We start from the raw sequence: 23,768 nt of genomic DNA on the forward strand, positions 1-23,768 counted from the left end.
GAATACTGGAGTGGGTTGCCAAGCCCTCCTCCCGGGGCTCTTCCCAACCCAGGGATCAAACCCAGGTCTCCTGCATTGCAGGCGGATTCTTTACCATCTGAGCTATCAGGGGAGCGACTGTACTGCAATATAAAATAAAATTTAAAAAAAGAAACAGAATATTTAAATTCCATCTTGGGTACACTGCACAGTGCTCGACACACAGTACATGCTTCCCTGCTGGCTCAGCGGTAAAGAGTCCGCCTGCAGTTCGGGAGACCCAGATTCCACCGCTGGGTCAGGGAGATCCCCTGGAGAAGGAAATGGCAGCCCACTCCAGTACTCTTGCCTGGAGAATCCCATGGACAGAGACAAAGATTTCTGTATAGGATTCCCCAGATGTCACAGTGCACTTATCACTTATTTCTTCAAGATGTTATAGTTAATGTCCTAATTGACCAAGAGATTGAAGCAGAGAAAATGCAGAGAAACGACATCTTTCTGTTATGTTCACAATGGTTGGAGTCTGTAGTTTGACTTTAATTTGCCTACCAGTTTGTGTACCATTTATATCTCAAAATGCCTAAACTGCAGTTGGTTTTCTTCTTAGTTTTGAAAGCTGATCCTTTTGTAATTCCCCTAAAAACAGTTGTCAAAAAAGAAAAATATACTTGTTGACATACACCTCAGAAGTAGAAAAAAATATGCCCAAGTTTCCACAGAAATTTCATAGCAAAGCTACGGCTTAGGTCTTCTGTTCTTTACTTCATGAGTATAGGGTTCCTCTGCTTTCCCACTGCTTCGGTGGGCATGTTGAGTTCAACAGCTTGGAGTTCTGTGTGTGAGGTATGGCCACTGCTGAGAGGTGAGGTTCAGGCTTCAAAAATGCTCACTGAGGGCAGTGGGACTGTGGATGGGGATTCAACCAGATGAGAGTGTGAATGAGCAGACGTGATGGAGCACGTCTCATCCATGCCCAGGGCAGTCAGCTTGCAGAGACACCCCTTCTGGACGATCCCATGGTGCTGTTGCCAGGCAATCTAAGTGTCTTGCTTCATATGTAGGTAAACGTGACATTGTCCAGTGCTTTTCCTGTGGTGGATGTTTAGGAAATTGGGAAGACGATGATGATCCCTGGAAGGAACATGCCAAGTGGTTCCCTAAGTAAGTAGATAAATATTTTTTGCTTGTAATTTTTTTTAAGACAAAGCAAAACTAAAGCATCACCTTCCCAGAGCAGAACTTTCAGTTTTGACCTTTCTCCTTCCTAAATAAGAATGCTCCAGAATTTATTCAAGCAAGAAATCCCTGATGACATTGTGAAGTTTTTTATTTATATAATTTTGAAATAGTTTCTTAATATTGTTTTATTATCCAAAATACTAAGATATGATTTGCCAAGTAGAAGTTTTGCCTTAATAAATATGGATAATTTATATTGGGATGATGTAAAGTTGTTTAAAACCTCATTACGAATGGTTTCATGTACTGCTCAATATATACCAAATGTAAATATTGTATTTCAAAAACTCAGTAAGAGTTTTGATTATTACAGTGGTGTTGAGTTCTCTGCTTAAAAAATGACATGTTTTTAAAATTATTTCTAATGTTACATTTACTAGTATTTTTCTACATGATTGTATCTACCAAATATGAATTCATTCCTTTAAAATTTTTAAAACTTTCATTCTGGAAAATTTCATATGCAAGTATAGAGACCACTTATCAACACATGGCCAAATCATATTTCATTCACTTCTCACATACCTTTCCCCAGAAATAAAAATAACTAGATTATTTTAAAGCAAATCCCAGATATTATATAATGTCACTTGTTGATATTTTAGCATATAACTCTAAAATGCAAGAATATTTTTTAAAAACATAACCATAGTATGATTCTGCCTCCTAAAGAGGATTAGCAGTAATTCCTCAATCACATAAAATATCTGAGGCAGTGTTCAAATGTCCACATCCCCTCTCTCTTTACTGTTTACTCTCTTTACTGATTTGAATTAGGATGCAAACAGGGTCCATAAGTTACATTTGGTTGATGTCTCAAGATTTTTAGTTTACAGATTTCCTCCTCCCTGACTTTTTCTTGTCACTTTCTCATGAAAGGAGCCGTGTAGTCCGTCCTGTAAAACTTCCAGCCCTGGGTTTGGCTGAATGTTTTTCTGGTGTCATTTAACATGTTTCTCTACTTCCTGTATTTCCTGTAATCTAATAATTGGATCTGCAGTGGGCTTTGGCTCATTTTATTTAACATACTGGTCATGTATCTACCACATGCAAAGAGGTTGCTGGTTAGATCTTAGGTCAACCACAAAAAACCTGGGCTGCTGTTTAGGGTTACATGTCACCTTTCACATAGACAGCCATGCTCACAAAAATGGAAGGATGTCTGATCTGTTCAGTAAGGAGAAAAGCAATATGAATGTGTGGTGTATGGACTTGTTTGAAATATATGGAGGAAAAAGTTAAAATATACAAATCAAACAATCGGTATATTAAGGTTTGGGTTTTCAGGAGATGAGGTGGAGAGGGATTTTCACATTTTACTTTGTTCACCTCTATCTTGTTTAAATTCTGGGAAACAAATGTATTTCTTTTAAAGTTGTAAAGACAGTGAGGGGGTGGGAGGGAGGAAGAGAACAGAGAAGAGAAGGGATTGGGGGAGAGAGAGATGGAGAGGAAAGAGGAAGGAAGGGGAGCTCTTCTTGACAAGCAGATGAAACAGTTATAGGGATGCATGAAGCCATATGGTTAAATATTGATTACTTTTTGGCCGTGCTTCACGGCTTCTGGGATCTTAGTTCCCCAATCAGGAATCAAACCCACATCCTCTGCGGTGAAAATAGAGAATCTTAACCACTGGACCACCAGGGAGCTCCCCCAGATAGTTAAATACTTTGAGCGTCATTCTGGTCCGTTGACCAATCAAAAACAGACACCCAGCCAGTCATACTTGGTGTTGGCAGTGCACCGCCTGGGTATGTACCGAGTGACCATCAAGCCTGGCTCTTGGGCACCTGTCTCAGCTCTGGCCTCAGCCAGTGCTTCACTTATCCTTAGGGCCACAGTGTTTAGTGTCCCCGGGCTGGATGCACCCAGCAGCACCATTCACACACACCCGCAGGCGATGGTCTAGCAACCAGCCAGAGCACATGCTGTGTCAGGCGGCCCTCACACACCTTCCCTGATGCACAGCCTAGGGAAAGGTCAGAGCGCCGGGGCAAGATGTGAGCCCCGGGCTCAGCCCCAGGTCGGGAGGGAGCTCAGGTTTGCTGCTGCCAAGGGGAGGGCAGAGCGCAGAGGCTCGGAGGTGCCCAGCGCTGCTTCCTGACACCCAGACCCTAGCCGTGTTACTGAACCTCCGCATCTCGTGTGTCAAGACAAATGATAGTCCATAGCTGGTTGGTTGTTGTAAGGATTGTAAACAAAGTATATGGGGCAAATGCCTTGTAAAAACTACCATGTATTATATGACCATTTCACCTTTCACCTGTTTGTCATCACGAGTATATGGTCAGCCAGTGTATTTCAGAGCTGGAATTAGAACTAATAAGACTCCTCCAATTTCTTGTTGATTGTTCGCTAACCTTAACTGGGCATCATTTTAAAAATAGGTATTTATGCATTGGCTGCTTCGGATCTTAGTTGTGGCACATGTTATCTTCATCACGCCGTTCGGGGTCTTTCCTTTGCCCGTGGGCTCGCTCGTTTTGGTGCGTGGGCTCAGTCGGTAGCTGAGGTGCTTGGGCTTTGTTGCTCCGCAGCATGAGATCTCAGTTCCCCGAGCGGGGCCGGAACCTGCGTCTCCTGCATTGCGAGGTGGAGTCCTAACCACTGGACCATCAGGAGGTCCCTGGGCATCACTTTTTGCTTTGTTGCTGCTTTTACAAACTGTGGACACGATGTCTGAGTATGTTCCTGCAATTTAGAATGTAGTACTCAGTGCACTGCGTGTGTGTTATCTCTCAGTCCTGCCCGACTCTTTTCGACTCCATCAACTGTAGCCCGCCAGGCTCCACTGTCCATGGGATTTCCCAGGCCAGAATACTGGAGCGGGTTGCCATTCCCTTCGCCGGTGGAGCTTCCCAACCCAGGGATCGAACCCCGGTCTCCCACATCGCAGGCAGATTCTTTACCGTCTGAGCCACCAGGAAAGCCCACTCAGTGTACTAAATCATTGTAAATAAATAAAATGATTTTTATTGTGTTTTTAAAAGAAGCACTGTGTATTGAGCTCCTTCTCAACCCACTGTAAGCATGTGGGGAGGCCCCACCCCTCATGTGCTATGTGGATTGTGTGCAGATTTGGGTTGTGTATGGATTTGAGTTGTGTGGGGACTTGGAGCCCTCCTTGGAAGGATCTGTACACCTAAAACCTGGGGACTCAGCGGCCCAGAGCGCTGGTCCCAGAGCAATGTATGACTCTTCTAATGGAGTTCACTTCCTCACGTCTTTTCGAAAGAACAGTGGTGAGATTGACTGCTTTGGGCAGGGGAGGTGGTGTGACAGAAAGAATAAAAAGGTTTATCTCCTCCTCGTGAGTGGCAGAAGTGGAACTGACACTCTAGCCTCTTGACTCTCAGCCCTCTTGTTACTCTAATGTCACTAGAAAGGAAGCTTAAATTTGTAAGAGAGAGATTTTTAAAAAGTTAACTTAAAATTGCTTCTGTTCTGTGGAAAGGAATGTGTTTTTTAAGTGTATTCAATATGCTCTTTTTAAAAAATTCTATCAATTAATTTCCACTGTATATTTCTAAGGAGTAGTATATATGTTTTTCAATAGATGAAATTTATTATCATTTGTTAGCTTTACCACCTAAGTAGTTTTTCATGTAAGCCTAGGAACTAGTTTGTCACTGTAGTTTAGCTTAACAAAAACACCTCCAATCTAAATATTGTTATAAATCCATCTCTTTGATTATATTATGTTTTGTTTTAGGATGAAAGATAATCTGAAGATTTAGTTTTGCATTATTATACATGTTATCATTAATGGAAATAGTAATTATATGATAATAAAGATAACTGTCATAAATTTTGGGGTAACTTTTTTTACAGTTTATCAAAGTAAAAAAGAATTGAGCAATTTAAAGTACACAATGCAATAAGTTTTAACGAATGTATTTTGTGTCACTGCAGTTATAAAGATACAGGATATCTCTATCACAGTATCAGGGCAAACTTTAATTTTGTTTGTTTGTTAATTATAGATGTGAATTTCTTCAAAGTAAGAAATCCTTAGAGGAAATTACCCAGTATATTCAAAGCTACAAGGGATTTGTTGACGTCACGGTAATTTATTATTCTTCTTAGTTAATTTTTATTGGATGGTACGTGCTTTACAGTGTTGTGTTGATTTCTGCTGTGCAGCAAAGTGAGTCAGCTGTATGTGTACATATATACATATCTACATACATACATATATACATGTATACATATGCTGTATATATACAGATATACATATCTACATATACATATACACACATATACATATATACATGTATACATATGCTGTAGATATACAGATATACATATATATACACACATATATACATGCATACACACATACAGATATACATACATATACATACATGTATACATGCACACACATATATACATATACACATGTGTACATGTATACATATGCTGTATATATACACACATACATACATATATACATGCATGCATGCATATATACACACATGTATACATACATACATACACACACATATACAGATATACATATACATACATATACATATATACATGTATACACATATGCATATATACATGTATATATATATATGTATACACACATGCATATATACATGTATACACACATGCATATATACATGTATACACACATGCATATATGCATATATACATGTATACATATATACATACATATACATGTATACATATACATGTATACACACATGCATATATACATGTATACACATACATATATGCATGTATACACATATACATACATATACATGTATACATACATACATGTGTGTGTATATATATATATATATATATACATATATACATATGCTGGGAGCGAAGTTGCTTAGCCATGTACAACTCCTTGCGACCCCATGGACTGTAGCCCACCAGGCTCCTCTGTCCATGGGATTCTCCAGGCGAGAATACTGGAGTGGGTTGCCATTTCCTACTCCAGGGGATATTGCCGAGCCAGGGATCGAACCCACGTCTCTAATATCTCCTGCACTGGCAGGTGGGTTCTTTACCACTAGTGCCACGTGGGAAGCGCTGTACATATACCCCCTCTTTTTTGTATTTCCTTCCCATTTAGGGCACCATGGAACATTGAGTGGAGTTCCCTGAGCTCTACAGTAGGTTCTCATTAGTTATCTATTTGGCATCATGGTAATTTATAAAAAATTTTTTATAAATTAATTAGAATGAGGCGAGTACATCCCTCTTTTGTCATGGCCTCTCCTTCTTCTTCCTTTATTCCATTCCCTACCTCTCACTGGGCAGGGGGAAGAAAAATATGTTCTTTTGGTCAACTAGAGTCCTTAGAATGGTCTGCCTTCCTGGTGGTTCTCTCCTCTTGGACTGAGGTCAGCTCCTCCGGCTTCCCTAGGGCGCCCCACTCTGAGCGTCCTCACGAGACATTCAGACCACAGGACGCTACCCACAGTAAGCCTCAGAGATGGTTACCCTATGCTCTATCAGTATGACTTCCCTAGTGGCAGGTGTTGGGAAAACCCATCTTACACAGGCTTATACCAAAAAAGAAAAAAAGTGCGGAGGGCTGGATTTATTGGCTAACATGACTCAGATGAGAACCCTGCAGGGGCAGAAGTGTTTCTTCAGAGAGAAATCTGGGTGCAGTTTTCAGAGAAGAATCAGTTACTCAACACTTAACCTTCCCTCTGAATCCAGTTTCCTTCCTATATCTCATACCTTCCTCATTAGTCAAAGGACCTCTGTGATACCTTATTGTAACTTAGCTTTTGAGTTGGATCTCTGGAAAAACTGACCCAGAAAAGGCTTCTTGTCGAGTATAAACATCCACAGGTTTTCTTTTCCCATAACACTGTAAAAAATGTCAATATTAATATAAATAATAATTAGAGGAATAATCCTCTAACAACTCTACCATTCAATTCAGTGAAACTCTTAATTTACAGGCAGTGGGTGGAGGAGGGAGTTCTTTTAATTTTTGCTCATAGATAACAATATACTTCAAATCAGTAACTTGAATTTTTTTAAATTGAGGTATAGTCGATGTATGCCTCAAACTAAAATATTATACAACACAATGATTCACAATTTTTAAAGGTTATACTCCATTTATAGTCACTGTAGAATATTGGATATGTCCCCTGATATATAGTTATATCATACCTCTATATGTAATATATAGATATATATAGTGAATGGGAATTCCCATGTGGCTCAGATGGTGAAGCGTCTGTCTGCAATGCAGGAGACCCAGGTTAGATCCCTGGGTTGGGGAGATCCCCTGGAGAAGGAAAAGGCAGCCCACTCCAGTATTCTTGCCTGGAAAATCCCATGGACTGAGGAGCCTGGTGGGCTACAGTCCATGGGGGTCGCAACGAGTCGGACACGACTGAGCGACTTCACTTCACTTCATATAGTGAATGTATCCAATATATATAGAATTTTTATTGGATATATTCAGTATAGATTATTGGATGTGTATGTTAGATACTTGTGGCTTATTTATTTTATGTACAGTAGTTTATATAATAGCTTGAGTTTTCATTTTCTTCAGGGAGAACATTTTCTGAATTCCTGGGTCAAGAGAGATTCATCTGTGGCATCAGGTAAAGGCTCAGACTTATTCAGAAAAGCTTTGCTTGTTTATTTTGCTTTTTTCCCCTAGCCTTTCCATCTTCCTCCTCATTTTGTGGTGCCATGGTAATTTTAAAAAAACCATTTCATTAGAGTTTTTTGGTCTCCTGGGGTGACTTAATTTTTTAACATAAATGAACATAGGGAAATATATCAGGGCTGGGTCCTTAATTGAATTTCCCTTAAAACAGTTAAGGTTTCTGGATAAAATGGTTTTGAAAACATTCTTAAATGGATCAGTGTCTATTAAGAAATTAAATGTGAAGTAATAGAAAATAAATGTTGATCTCTGCCCCCAGTTCCTGGCACAGAGCTCCTCAGTTCAGTTCAGTTCAGTCGCTCAGTCGTGTCCAACTCTTTGTGACTCCATGGATTGCAGCATGCCAGGCTTCCCTGTCCATCACCAACTCCTGGAGTTTACTCAAACTCATATCCATTGAGTCAGTGATGCCATCCAACCATCTCATCCTCTGTCTTCCCCTTCTCCCGCCTTCAATCTTTCCCAGCATCAGGGTCTTTTCCAATGAGTCAGTTCTTCGCATCAGGTGGCCAAAAGTATTGGAGTTTCAGCTTCAGCATCAGTCCTTCCAATGAATATTCAGGACTGATTTCCTTTAGGATGGACTAGTTTGATCTCCTTGCAGTTCAAGGGACTCTCAAGAGTCTTCTCCAACACCACAGTTGAAAAGCATCAATTCTTCAGCGCTCAGCTTTCTTTATAGTCCAACCCTCACATCCATACATGACTACTGGAAAAGTCATAGCTTTGACTAGACAAACCTTTGTTGGCAAAGTAATGTCTCTGCTTTTTAATATGCTGTCTAGGTTGGTCATGACTTTCCTTCCAAGGAGCAAGCGTCTTTTAATTTCATGGCTGCAGTCACCATCTGCAGTGATTTTGGAGCACAGAAAAATAAAGTCTCTCACTGTTTCCCCATCTATTTGCATGAAGTGATGGGACTGGATGCCATGATCTTAGTTTTCTGAATGTTGAGTTTTAAGCCAACTTTTTCACAGAGCTTCTAAAACCCATGTAATTTCCTGAGTGATAAGATCATGAGAAGCATCTCTTGTTCTAACATTTGATCTTTGACACTGTGCCTGATACTGGGCTCCTAAAACCCTTGCAAACCCCTAAGTGATAGGAGCACTAAGAGCACTTTTGGCTTCTGATGTGGTGACTCTGGGTGGGCTCTTGGTTGGGGGTTGGTCACTGGAAAGAACATGTTATGATTAGAAGCTTGGAATTTTCGGCCCTACTCTCTTTTCTTCAGAGCGCGGAGAGGGGATATAAATTGAATTAATGATTGATCATGCCTATGTGAGGAGACCTCCATAAAAATCCCAATAGTTTGTGGATCCAGGAGCCTTTGGGTGTGTGAACACAACCACACTGTAAATGTAACACATCCCAACTCCATGGGGAAGGAAGCTCCCAGATCTCAGTCTGTGAGCCAGTTCATCTGTGCGTGTGTGCGTGCCAAGTCGCTTCAGTCATGTCTGACTCTTTGCCACACTCTGGGCTGTAGTCCACCAGGCTCCTCTGTCCGTGAGATTCTCCAGGCAAGAATACTGGAGTAGTTTGCCATGCCCTCTTCTAGGGGATCTTCCTAATCCAGGGATCAAACCTGCATCTCTTATGTCTCCTGCATTGACAGGCGGGTTCTTTACTAGTAGCACCACCTAGAAAGCCCCCAGCTCATCTGTACCCTTGATCATGTCCTTTGCTAAACAAATATAAGTGTTTCCCTGGGTTCTGTGAGCCACTCTGTCGAATGAAGTGGAGTGGGAGCTGTCTTATGGGATTGAGCCTTTAATCTGTAGGATCTGGTACTACTAAGTAGATAGTGTCCGAGTAAATTGTAGGACACCCCGCTGGTGGTGCAGAGAATTGCTCAGTGGGGAAAGTATCAGAGGTATTGTGAGTGTGACAGTAGTGTGATAGTAAAAGAGACACACTGGAGGAGAAGACTGAGGTTTCCCCAGTACATTAAGTCATACTCCAATTAAAAAGGAAGAGAAAGCCGGAGTCCTGGGATCAAACGTTATACTGAAACAAGGTTTCATCTTAAGGAATTTTGCAGTATCTACTTTTGTTTCCATATTTAATACACATAAGTTGGTTTTCAAATCCTCAAGGAGTGCAGAAGACAGGAACCAAACTGTAGGACCAATGTGGAAAGTCTAATGGAGACCACCCCCGTAGAGCTGACACCCAAAGGGCAAGAAATAAATCTGCCTCCTTTTTAGGGGGCTTCAAGCAAGATTTGCCTTTCTCAAGTTTTGATACTAACTTGGGGAGGAAGAGAAGCTCCTCTGGCTTCCTCTTGCTTTATTCTGATGCTATACAATGAAGAGATAATTTGAAAATATTTTATTATAAAAAAATGAATGTATACAGAAATAAGACCATAGCAAATTCCCACCATGTATCCACCATTCTGTTTCAACAATTTAACACGTAGTCAGTCTGGTTTTGTTTCTCCTTTTCTAACCCCCTCCTTCAATTGCATTGAAACAAACTCGAATATACTGTTCTATCTTTAAACACAAAAGGATAGTGCAAACACTGATAGTAGTAATATCACAACTTGCTAGTCTCACCGTATGCCTTTTATTCAAGGCTGTTGCAATGGCAGCATCTTTGGTAATGAAGAACTCCGACTGCAGTCTTTCAAATACTGGAGCCCGTCGTCCCCAGTGGGAGCAGCAGGTCTGGTCAAAGCAGGTCTTTTCTACACAGGTGAGTCAGCAGTTTGCCCCACGCTCTTGCCTTGTGCCCACTGAAACCCCACATGCCCTTCATGATCCTGGGCTTGTATTTAACTAGGCTCAACAATCCCTGCTTCTTCTCATTATTCCTCACGTATGCTTTTTCCTTTCTGTATCATAAATCCTCTCCCGGTTCTCCACACCTCCTTTAGGTAGTAAAGCCCCAATCTTGAAAACTTAAGGTCTGGGCTAACAACAAATACAAGGATCCCGTTGGGGTAATGATCAGGCCTGGGTACACTTTACTCTCTACCCCACCCCTCTGGAAACTGTCGCATGACTGTGTCCCTCGCTGTTGAATCAGCTCAGTAGTCAGGTATCCATACCTACATATCAGAGGAGCTGGGACGTTCAATTTTTTTTCTTCCAGGTAACAGTGTGCCTAGCTGAAAATTGAAGTTTCTGTTACTATGGAAGATTGAGAGATAACTAGGAGTGTGGATAGTGGTCTTTTAAAAAAATGCATATGTATTTGACTGTGGGATCTTGGGTCTTCATGGCGGCATGCGGTATCTTTAGCAGTAGCACAGGAGTTCTTCAGTTGAGGCATGTGGGACCTAGGTCCCTGACCAGGCCCTCTGCATTGGGAGCACGTGGTCTTACCCACTGGACCAGCAGAGAATTCCCCTGGATAGAGGGGTTTTTGCCACACTCTCCTTGGAAGACAAAGTAAGGAAATTCCTCTTTATAATTCCTAAGCATGGAGAATCTGCCATCAGGAGTTCCACTTTGTCATGTGCAAAGAAAGCGGGGGTTCCCCTCAACTTCACCTCTGCCTGAGGTGTAGAAAGGTGAAATGATATTGTGTCCTTTCTGGGGACCTTGCTGACCTTCTCCACACCAAATGCACATGCTCAATTACAGTGAAGGTCCATAGGGGAACTTCTGCTGTGGGGTCAAGTCATGAATATCACAGAGTGGAGCAGAGTGGGGGAGTGTAGTGTTCACTTGAACTAACAGTCGTGTTCCATTGGTACAAAAAATCTTAATGCCTCAGTGTCTTAGAGTTAACTGGAAAGTTAACTTAGAGTAACTGGAAAGTTAGGGTTCCACCCTTTCTTCTTGCTCCCTCTGTTCTCTCCTCCCCTTGGCAGCCGTGCTCAAGGGCCTTCTCTCTAGTAGTGTCCTCACCCTCTTCCTTTTGAATCTCCTCCTCACCCACAAGTCCTAGTCATTTCACCCTTTTGGGATCTCGCAAGCTCTAGGACCTCCTGTTTCTGTACAGACACAAAGGGAGATTTTCCTATGCTCTGGCTTTATAATGACTGCAGGAGTCCAAGAGGAGAAGGAAGATGAGGAATGTTCCATCATCTTACTAGAGTGGGTAGCTGTTCCCTTTTCCAGGGGATCTTCTCAACCCAGGAATCGAACCCTGGTCTCCCACATTGCAGGTGGATTATTTACTGAGCGGATTCCCAGTTGAGCCACCAGGAAAACCCAGGACTACTGGAGTGGGTAGCCTGTCCCATCTCCAGTGGATCTTCCCGACTCAGGAATCGAACCAGGGTCTAATGCATTGCAGGCGTATTCTTTACCACCTGAGCTACCACAGAAGCCCTCTTAGAAACTAGGATGTTTCTAGTTCAGTGCTTTGGTAGATCCAAATGCTAATTTCCTTCCAAAAAATAGAATCTCACTTGAAGACTTGATCCTATTTCTAGTGGAATAAACCTATAGTAAGAGGTGTCTGATTCTTCACAATCTTACTTACATGAGAGTGGCTATATTTGCTCATATATATTTTTTCTGAGCTCCAAATATATTCTTTCTGATTTATTCATTGAACAGATAACTTATTAAGTGCATAATAAGTGCTAATCACTGTTCTAGGTCCATGAAATTCACTGGGGAGCAAAACAGGCAAAATTCTCCTCCTTCATGGAGCTTCAACTCCACATTCTGATTTGCAAATCTCTTGCCTCATTGCCTGAAGAGGGGACGGGACAGGGTTTGATCAGTGTGCATGGTACATAGAAACATTCAGTGCTCATGACCCCACTGGTGCAAGAAGAGCCCTAGTTAGAATATTTCCTCACTGGTGACACAAAGTTGTGACTTTGTCACAAAATCTGATAGAAAGTGTAAGCTCGGTTTTGCTAATATGGTTATTATCTGTGTCACTTGACAAATACATTGGCCTGTGGCACTGATCGAGTTTCCTTACTTCTAGGTAAATCGGACATTGTCCAGTGTTTTTCCTGTAGAGGGTATTTGCATGAGTGGGAGGAAGGTGATGACCCATTAGAAGAACACGCCAAATTTTTTCCCAAGTAAGTGGAATGAATGCTTAGTATCTACGAATCTGGATGTATTTTAGCAATCTTCCCCTCATTTTATATTCTGATTAAGTCTTTGCCCACATGTCTCATTCTTACAATGAAGGATGAGTCTTCCTTTCTTTCATTCCATTGCTTTCACAACCCCCTTCCCATCTAGCCTTCCTCTCTCAATAGTTACAGTACAGTTTTGGTTCAGTCATTATTTTCACATTAATGTCTATTTTATCATGACTTCATAAAGGCGGAGCCTTGTAGTAAATAATTTATTTTCTCTCCCTGTACAACTTCCAGTTTCTGGAGGGAGTGATAATTGTTTTATCAGTATGTTTGCTTACTTTTTTTTTTTTTTAAATTCACACATAAACTCTTTTAAAAGTGCACAATCCAGTAGCATTTAGTACATGAGCAGTGCTGTGCAATCACCTCCACTAATTCCAAAACATTTCGTTATTCGAAAGAGAACTCTTTACCCATGAAGCAGTCATTCCTTGTCTCCCCAGTACACCCTATTTCCTGAGAGCTGCGAGTTAGCTTTCTGTTGCTATAGATTTATTCTCTTGGATATTTTATGTAAATGGAAGCATATAATATCTTTTGCATCTGACTTTACTTAGCACAGTGTTTTGAGGTTCATTCATGTTGTAGCATGTATCAATACTTCATTCTTTTTCATGAGTGAGATATATGTAACTGTACATGTGTATATATATATATATGTATGTATGTATTTCAGTTTCTCCATCTCCTCACCAATACCTGTTATTTTCCTTTTCAAAAAATATAGCCATTTGCTTAGTTTTTAAAACGTATTTAGCACCAGTTCATCTTCAAATTCTCCCAAATGTTTAAATCTCCTCTCCAATCATTCAGACTTGTAATATAGCCCACTGTTTTCATTTTCTTAAAGAGGCTGTCATGAAGTCTCTGACCTGCTTCAATATGAACTCTTTGTCCTGAAGTTACCCTGGGATCCTAGGATTGTTCTTCAAGTCATCCTAGGGATTCCTATCGCCTCTCTCCTGTGTTTCCTGGATCTGTTGTCATCCTTTTCTCGGCTTATTCACTCACTTTGAAATACCCCCCCACAGATCCCTGGGAAAGACTGCATAAGAAATGCGTGTTTATAGCTTCCGCTTAATGCATATATCTGAATAAATATTTATATATATATTCTCATACTTGTTTGGTAGTTTAACTAGGTATGAAATTCCAGGTTGGAAATCATTTTAATTCCAAATTATAGAGACATTGCTGCATTTTCTAATAACTTCCAGTATTGCTGTTGAAGTTCCATGTCTTTCTGATTCTTAATCTTTTTATTACTTCTTCCCATTCTGGAAGCATTTAGGATTTTCTCTTTGTTTCCAGTGTTCTAAAATTTCATGAAGAAATGGCTAATTTTAAATATTTCTTTTCTGTAGCTCTTTAACATTTTGGAGGGCTTATTTTTCACTCACCAGACTCTTCAAAAATGTTCAACTGTAAGAGGACATTTTGTTGTTTTCACTTTGTAATTAGTAAATGCTCTTCTAGAAATAAATATTAATACAAATAGGTCTTAAATGCTTCTATCTAATTCTAAGATTATCAAGAGATATAGTTTTGAAGGTATTTTCACAGAAGTAGCTGCATTTTTTTTTTGTTTGGTTTTAGTATTTAGTAAATTGTTAAACAGTGGAGATAGTCTTCTTAATTTTTGGAAAAATAAACTAGGATACAGTCTTGATTGTATTTAGGACCTTTTCTCAACTCTGTCATTTCCTTTTTTGTGAAGCTTTTTATTTCTCCTCTGCCTTTTTTGTTTGTTTTGTTATTGTTTTTGTTTTTTGGTCTGCTGAGTGAAGCTTCAATCTTTTGCCTCTCTTTTAAAATTGCAAACTAGGATGCCCTTAAATAAGCATGTATGACTTAAAGGAAAATTAAAGAAACCAATGAACCTACCACTAAAGTTAAGAAATTGAATATTATCAACTCCTTAGAAGGCTAGTGTGTGCCTACTTTCCCAGTTCTGATTATATCCTTGTCCCTCCAATTCAGAAGGTTTTCCCTGTTGGCTCAGTTCTGCCTGCAATGCAGGAGACCCAGGTTGGATCCCAGTGCTGGGAAGATCCCCTGGAGAAGGAAAAGGCAACCCATTCCAGTATTCTTGCCTGGAAAAGCATGCCAGGCTCCACTGTCCATGGGATTGCAAGAGTCAGACACGACTTGAAACCACCATCAACCCTGAAATTCGTGATAATTGTTCCTTCTACTCAGAATGGTTTCACCAGCTACATATGTATCATTAAGCATACTTAACTTTGCCTGTTCTATAAATTCAAATAAATGGAAGCATACTGCATGGTTCTTCTGTGATGATTGACTTGTTTTACTCCATAGAATTTTTGAGACTCATTCATAATTATGTAAGAGTTGCAAGTTACCTGTTCTCATTGCTTTAGTATATATATATATATTTTTAATATTTTTATGAATATAAAATTTATCCTTCTATTCTAGATTCAACATCTGGGTTGTTTTCAGAATGTTGCAATTCAAATAATGCCTCTATGAACCTTCTTGGACATAATTCCCAGTGCTCATATTTCTCTAGGATACATAACTAGCCATGGAGTTGCAAAGTGATAAGATGTGCACATTCAACTTTACTAGATTTTGCAAAACTTTTTCCAAAGTGGCTGTACTGATTTATATTCTTACTGGTATAGATGTTTCCATTCTGTCTGCTCCCTCACTAACTTATATTGCCCCAATTTTTGTCAATCTATTTACTAATAATGTTGAACATATTTTCATATTTTTCCACATAGTTTCCTTGCTCTTTTTCTTCAGAAACATATCTTGTCTATTCTTTGTCCTTTCTTCTTTCTTATTCAGAAAATATATGAAATGTCCCTCTTTATCTCTCTTGCTACTCCTTGTTCTTGTGTCTTTATCTGATGTTAATATACTGTAGCCACTCCAGCTTTTAGTTTTTGCATGATACTATCTTTTTTGAAATCTTTTTTTTTTTTCTTTTTTTGGCTGTGGAGTACAACGTGAGGGATCTTAGTTACCAGACCAGGGATCAAACCCAGAGAGAATGGAGTCCTAACCACTGGACCACCAAGGAATTCCCAAAATAATTTTACTTTTAACCTGCAACTTTAAAGTGAGCTTCTTGTGGACAGCATAGGTGCGTCTTGCTTTTTTGGCAGTCTGACAATACCTGCTTTCTTGTTTTGTTGTTATTGTTGTTTGTTTGAGATTTTTGGCTGTGCCTTACAGCTTGTCGGATCTTAATTCCCTGACCAGGGCCCTGACAGTGAGAGCAAGGCGTCCTAACCACTGGAGCACCAAGAGATTCCCCAAAATCTGCTTCGTAATGGGAGTGTTTAGAACATTTACATTTAATAGACTCATTGATATCGTTGGATTTAAATCTACTCTTTTGCTCTTTGTTTTCTATTTATCCGTCTCTGGTTTGTCTCTTCTCTTCCTGACTTGCGTTTGAGTATTTTGCTATTTTCCATTTTATCTCTGAAGTTGGCTTTTTAGCTGTTCAGCTTTGTCTTTCTAGTGCCTGCTCTGTAATCTACATAATGCACGTTTGACAAATCACTGCTGCTAAGTCACGTCAGTCGTGTCCGACTCTGTGCGATCCCATAGACGGCAGCCCACCAGGCTCCCATCCCTGGGTTTCTCCAGGCAAGAATACTGGAGTGGGTTGCCATTTTCTTCTCCAGTGCATGAAAGTGAAGAGTGAAAGTGAAGTCGCTCAGTCGTGTCCGACTCTTAGCGACCCCGTGGACTGTAGCTTACCAGGCTCCTCCGTCCATGGGATTTCCCAGGCAAGAGTACTGGAGTGGGGTGCCATTGCCTTCTTCTGACAAATCACAGTCATCTTCAAATAACTTTATAACAACTGACATATAATGCATGAACCCAAGTAACAGTGTACTTCTGTTTTCCCCTCCCTCGTCTCTGTGCTGTTGCTACCACACATTCTACTTCACATGTGTTCTAAATCTCACAATCTAGTGTTATATCTTTGTTGTGAACAGTTATCTTTTAAATACATTTTTAGAAAGAGAGAAAGCATATTTCATATTTACCCAATGAGTTACCATTCCTGGAACACTTCATTCCTTTGGGTAGAACCAAGTTTCCATCTGTTATGATTTTCCTTTTAAGAAGAAACTTAAGAAGAACTTCCTTTAACATTTCTTGTAGTACTAGTCTGCTGGCAGCTAAATTCGTTGGCTTTATTTGTACAGAAAAGTCTGTATTTTACCTTCCTTCAGAGTCCTTTCCCTTGATGGGTTTATCTGCAGAGTGACCTTGGACAGAAGCATTTAAAGTCCTACTAGCTTTTTCTATAGCTGCCCTTCTATTCCTGGGCTCATCTCCAAGTCATTCATCTAGGAAAATAAAAATGATGTGTCCTCTTGCTTTATCTCCTGCTTTCCTATAATTCAGCAGCATAAAAATAAGCTGACAGAGTTGTTTCTAGTTTTGTCATTTATCTACTCACATTTATAGTTCTCATTTATCCAAATTAATGATTGTGAATAGAGCTCTGTAGAATTTTCTTCCTTGGTTCTTCAGGCAAACATCATAACTGAATTTAGAAAGTATTGTATGTTCCAATTTCATGATGTCTAGCAAATTGTTTTTAGGGCCATTCTTTAGTCTTCATATTGATGGAGTTTTTTTTTTCCTGAAATAAACTTTATTTGGAGGTATTTTTAGATTTAGAGAAAAGGTGAAAAGATAATACAGTGTTCCTGTATTCCCATACTCAGTTTCCTCTAGTACTAACGTCTTACATTACCCTGGTACATTTGTTAAAATTTAAAAAAAACAACACCGGCACATTACAGTCAACTCCAGATGTTTACATGTGTTTCACCATTTTTTTTCCTGCTCATGTCCTTTTTGTTGTCTTTGTCCCAAAATCCATAGATGGACTTATTGTCACTATTTTCTTTCCATTAGGTTCATTTTAGTTGGTTTCATGGATGAGTGTTAAATATGCGCCCATTCCACCAAATTGGCTGGTTATCCGCACCATTACTTTATGAGCCATTTACATCTCTGCTCCCAAGAGCCACAGTCTACATGCCTTGCTTGATAAAGATACTGACAGACTCACAGGAAATGTTAATTTTATACCTAATCTTTGCCACTAAAACTCTGGCAGTGTTTTTGAAAACCTGAAGCAAAGGTTTAATTGCATGCAACTAGCTTTATAACTTGTAACTTGTGTGTTTAGTTGTCAGTTTCTCCAGAGTGTGAAGTCCTCTGCAGAAGTGATTCCAGACCTTCAGAGCCATGATGAACTTTCTGAGTTAACGGTATTGAATGCCACCTTGTTTATTTTCAGAGTGTGTGATCATGTGATTAAGAACAGTTTTGAGCAGGAGCTGCTCATCATAAATAAGTAGTGTCAGTCACTCAGTCATGTCCGATGCTTTGTGACCCCACGAACTGTAGCCTGCCAGGCTCCTCTGTCTATGGGTTTCTCGAGGCAAGAATACAGATTGCCATTCCCTTCTCCAGAGCATCTTCCCGACCCAGAGATTGAATCCAGGTCTCCTGCATTGCAGGCAGATTCTTTACCATCTGAGCTACAGGGAAGATTCATCATAAATAAATCAGTCAATAAATTCTGCCAATATCTGTCAAGCATCTGTAGAGTCAGTCCCTTCTACTTTGGTGCCCACACTATGGACCTAAGAGTTGATTAGCAGCCAGGCTACCTGACCCCATCAGTGACCTTTGCTTGGAGGGCAGTAAATCTAACTTGCTAGTTGGCTTTTCTCAAAGTTGGGAAGATATGTTTCTTTTACAAAAGCAAATGACCAACCAATCTGACTATTAATTAATGGTCAGATTAACAGGTTGACCCCTTTAAACTATGAAATTATATATATTTCTTTGGGATATTAGCCACTACCAATTTAACACACACACATACACACACACACACACACCCCTTATTTGAGGCTGTATGTTAAGTATATTGTCACCCCGTGAAAAAGAAAACAGAGTAATTTGCCATTCATTTGACTCATCTTTTACATTTGTGAACTAAAAATGAAATTGAAGGAAAACTTTTGGGGGTATAGAAATAGCTGTTTTTATTTTATTGATGTATGTGTGACTTACAATATTAGTTCCAGGTATACTACATAGTATTAGATATTACTGGATATTACAAAATGATTACTACCACAAGTCTAGTTACTGTCTGCATCAAAGTTATTATAGTAATATTGACTATTTTCCCCTTGTTGTAATTCCATCTCTGTGACTTACAACTGCAAGTTTGTATCTCTTAATCCCTTCCACCAATTTTGATCATCTCCCTCCACCTTCCTTAAAGAACTTATTTTTAAAAGAAGAAACTTAATTTCCCTACATCCCAGGTATGTAATATTTAAAATGCTTTTAATAACTGAGATCAGAAGCTATACTGAATGGTTTCTGGAGGGTCCATCTTGCTCTTGACACTGTGACTCTAATCATCTGGTCAGTAATCACTGCTCATGTCACCCAAGGAATGTGCTGTTTGGGTAGCATACAGAAGCATACGCTTGCATGTGTTTGCAGATCACTTATTATTTCATATTTGTAGCACTCCTCCCTGCAACTGGCATAAACACTTGAGGGTGGCTTGTGTTTAGAAAATGTCTGGTTTCTGATTGTAAGTTGAGGCCCCACCCTCTTATACAGATGTTAATTTAATAGAGAATTTTCTTTTCAAAGGGAACTACAAGCGAAAGCCATCTTGAAGAGTCAACAGCAGTTGGTTCTGTAGTGCCAGGTAAGGATTCGGAGGTAGCACATGGGATTATATGAATGTGTACATATCTTTGTATATAGAGGATTTTATTTTATCATTTATTTATTTATGGCCAAACTACACAGCGTGTGGGATATTAGCTCCCCACCCTGGGACTGCACCCGTGCCCCTGCAGTGGAAGTGTGAAGGCTCAACCACTAGGCTGCCCGGGAAGTCCCGCATGCAGGGGTAATAGGAATACCTGTTTGTAACTGTGCCTCCTTGCTTTTCTCCACAGAGGTGGCCCAGGGTGAAGCCCAGTGGTTTCAGGAGGCAGAGAGCCTGAGTGAGCGCCTGAGAAAAGTCTATACCAGTGCTCCTTTCTGCCACATGTCTTTGCTTGAGATCTCTTCCTGTCTAGCCACGGACCAGTGGCTGGATTGTGATCTGTCCTTTGCTTTAAAATCCATCACCAATCCTGTGCAAGAGCCTGTGGTGTTGCCTGAAGTCTTTGCTAACTTGAACTCTGTCATGAGTGTGGAGGGTGAAGCTGGGAGTGGAAAGACCATCCTCCTGAAGAAAATAGCTCTTCTGTGGGCATCGGGATGCTGCCCCTTGTTAAACAGGTTCCGGCTGGTCTTCTATCTCTCTCTTGGCTCTACCAGACCAGAGCAGGGGCTGGCCAGTGTCATTCATGACCAACTCTTAGAGACAAATGCATCTGTTACTGAAATGGGCCTAAGGAACATCATCCAGCAGTTAAAGAACCAGGTGTTATTCCTTTTGGATGACTACAAAGAAATGTGCTCAGTCCCCCAAGTCATAGCAAGGATGATTCAAAAAAAACATTTGTCAAGGACCTGCTTGTTGATCACTGTCCATACAAATAGGGCCAAGAACATCCGCCGATACCTAGACACAATCATAGAGATTAAGGCGTTTCCTTTCTATAATACAATTTCTGTACTACAGAAGCTCTTTCCAGGCAATTTGACCCGTCTGCGAAAGTTGATGGTTGACTTCGGAATGAGTCAAACTTGGCAGGCAGTTCAGAAAACGCCCTTGTTTGTGTCAGCGGTCTGTGCTAGTTGGCTTCAGAATCGTTTTCATCGATCCTTTGATAGTGTGGCTGTTTTCAAGTCCTATATGGAATGCCTTTTCTTAAAGCACAAAACTGCAGCTGACCTACTCAAAGCAACTCTGTCCTCCTGCGGTGAACTAGCCTTGAAAGGCTTTTTTGCATCTTGCTTTGAGTTTAGTGATGAGGACCTCAGAGAAGCAGGGATTGGTGAAGAGGAAGATCTAGCCATGTACCTGATGAGCAAATTTACAGCCCAGAGACTGAGGCCAATCTATCAGTTTTTAAATCCTGCATTTCAAGAATTCCTTGCTGGAATGAGGCTGACCGAACTCCTGGATTCAGATAGGCAAGAAGACCAAGATTTGGGACTTCATTATTTGAAACAAATCAACTCAGCCTTGATGGCTATCTGTCCCTATGCCAATTTTCTGAACTGTGTCTCCTGCCATCCTTCAACAAAGGCAGGGCCAAAAATTGTATCCCATTTGCTTCTTTTGGTGGATAATAAAGAGACACTGGAGAATATATCTGAAAATGATGCCTACCTGAAGCATCATCCAGAAATTTCTGAGGTGATGCAGTGTTTCAGGTTGGTGTGGCAATTTTCTCCACAAAATTACCTTTCACTGGCTTCAAAACATTTGCTAGCTCTGGCTGTGAAAATTGCGTATCAAAGCAACACTGTTGCTGCATGTTCTCCTTTCATTTTGCAATTCCTTCATGGGAGAACCCTGTGTTTGGATGTGCTTAAGTTACAGTATTTTTTTGACCACCCAGAAAGCCTGTTATTGTTGAGGAGCATCCAGGTCTCCATAAGTGGAAATAGGTCGTCGTTCGTAACAGATTTGCCTATGGAAAGAATTTTCGACAAGTCACAGGCACCAACTATAGATCAGGACTATGCTTCTGCCTTTGAACTTGAGAGTGAATGGAAGCAGAGTTTAGTTGAAAAACAGGAAAACATTAAACATTTTCAGAACATTCGGCTCAATGCACCACCAGCCACGAGCACTGGCTATTGGAACCTTCCTTCAAAGCAGTACAAGATTCCCCTTCTGGAAGTTCATGTGATTAATACCAATGCTGTGGATCAGGAGATGCTAAGGTTCCTAACAGAGGTTTTCTCAGCTGCGCAGCACATTGAACTCCACTTGAACCACAGCAGGGGTTTTATTGGAAACATCCGCCCAGCTCTGGAGCAGCACAAGGCCTCTTTCACAAAGTGCTGCGTAAGCCAGTGCGAGCTGAGCGCAGCAGAGCAGGAACTGCTTCTCACTCTGACTTCCCTAGAATCTCTTGACGTCTCAGAGACAACCCATCGACAAGGTAAGCGGGAACCTATTTTAGATGACTATTAGGCTATGTACTTTCATCTTTTCACTCTTAGTTGTAAATGGATAAAAACTTTTGAAAGCATGAGACTGTAAATCCTTGCTGATTGGACAATTTAAATTTTACTAATTTATTTCTCTCAGTAATATGAATTAGTGAAAAGCCTCCAAATAGTAGAATGACTTTCAAACTCTGATATAAATAATAAAATGACAAATGAAGGCTCTTAGTAAACAAATGACTAGTTATTAGTAAAATAATTATCTGTATGTAAATAATGCTTGAGAACTACTCTCACCTCACCTGCTTCGTGGAAGAAAGGGCTTGTACTCTGGGAAATAAGCAAGTGGGAAGTAATGCCTCCCAGTTATTTTTGTCTCCTTTCACTTGGCTAAGCAGTGTTTTAGAGTTTTTGGTGTAGACTGTATCATCTTTCTTTAAATTTATTCCTAGGTACTTGCATTTTTGATACTCTTGTAAATGACACTAATTTTTCATTTTCTGATTGTTGCTACTGTGAGTTTGATTTTCAGCAGTTTGTTAAATGCCTCGAAGTGCTTTGCTTTATATCTTACTTGAGGGACACTGAACATTTTTTGGATCTATGTGTTGATATTTATCTTCAAAGTTAGAGAAATTTTGTTCATTTTTTTCAAATATTTTTATTATGATAAAACACATTTTTCAATATACAGTTTAGTGGCTTTAAGTAGAATTAGTGTGCTGTGAACCATCGTCACTATTCACTTCCACAACCTTTTCATCATCCCAAACTTTGCACCTATTAAATAACTCCTTCCTCTTCCCAGCCACTGAGGTCTCTATGAATTTGTCTATTCTACTTCATCTAAATGAATCCATACAATATTTTGTCCTTGTGTGTCTGTCTCCTTTCATTTAGCATAATGTTTTTGGGGTTCACCCATGTTGTAGCATGTGTCAGAACTTCACTACTTTTATAGCGAGAGTAATATTGCATTGTATGTATATATACAGTGGCTTTCCTGGTGGCTCAGTGGCAAAGAACCCACCAGTCAATGTTAGAGACACGGGTTCAGTCCCTGGGTTGAGAAGATCCCCGGGAGAAGAAAATGGCCACCCACTCCAGTGTTCTTGCCCGGGAAATCCCATGGACAAAGGAGCCTGGTGGGCTACGGTCCATGGGGTCACAAAGAGTCGGACACGGCCTAGTGACTAAACAACAAATATATCATGCTCTGTTAATCAGTTCGTCGGTTGATGGACACCTGCACTGTTCATTCTGGCTAACGCTGCTATGAACATGGATGCACAAGTGTTACCTTAACACCCTGCTTTCAGTTCTTTCTGGTTTATACCTAGAAGTGAAGTTATTGGATCATATTAATGATAGTAATTCTATTTTAATATTCAAGGAATCTCCAAACTGTTTTCCACACTGGCTGCAGCATTTTGCATCCCTACAAAGAATGTACCAGGGTTCCAGTTTCTTCACATCCTCCAAGCTTTTTTTTTTTTTTTTAATCAGAGACATCCGAGCTAGTAGGTGTGAAATTATATCTTATTGTGGTTTTGATTTTCATTTTCCTAATGACTAAAATGCTATTGAGCATCTTTTCAGGTGCTTATTGGCTGTTGGTATATATTTTTTGAAGAGAGTCTATTAAATTGTTTTGTCCATTTAAAAAAATGGAAGTGTGGTTTATTTACTATG

The 23,768-nt window shown here is 40.1% G+C and overlaps 1 protein-coding gene across 1 annotated transcript in view; it reads left to right on the top strand.

Moving 5' to 3' along the window:
- Positions 1-23,768, top strand: part of NAIP (NLR family apoptosis inhibitory protein) — a 38,089-nt gene that overhangs the window by 1,598 nt on the left and 12,723 nt on the right. Inside the window, exons 2-9 of the mRNA XM_070476792.1 lie at positions 1,044-1,143; positions 5,205-5,286; positions 7,766-7,817; positions 10,469-10,588; positions 12,788-12,887; positions 18,151-18,232; positions 19,647-19,704; positions 19,961-22,069. Of these exons, the coding sequence (XP_070332893.1) occupies positions 1,044-1,143; positions 5,205-5,286; positions 7,766-7,817; positions 10,469-10,588; positions 12,788-12,887; positions 18,151-18,232; positions 19,647-19,704; positions 19,961-22,069 (2,703 nt within the window). The remainder of the gene's footprint in view (positions 1-1,043; positions 1,144-5,204; positions 5,287-7,765; positions 7,818-10,468; positions 10,589-12,787; positions 12,888-18,150; positions 18,233-19,646; positions 19,705-19,960; positions 22,070-23,768) is intronic.

The sequence above is a fragment of the Odocoileus virginianus genome, chromosome 14, assembly GCF_023699985.2.
Source record: "Odocoileus virginianus isolate 20LAN1187 ecotype Illinois chromosome 14, Ovbor_1.2, whole genome shotgun sequence".
Lineage (NCBI taxonomy): Eukaryota > Metazoa > Chordata > Mammalia > Artiodactyla > Cervidae > Odocoileus > Odocoileus virginianus.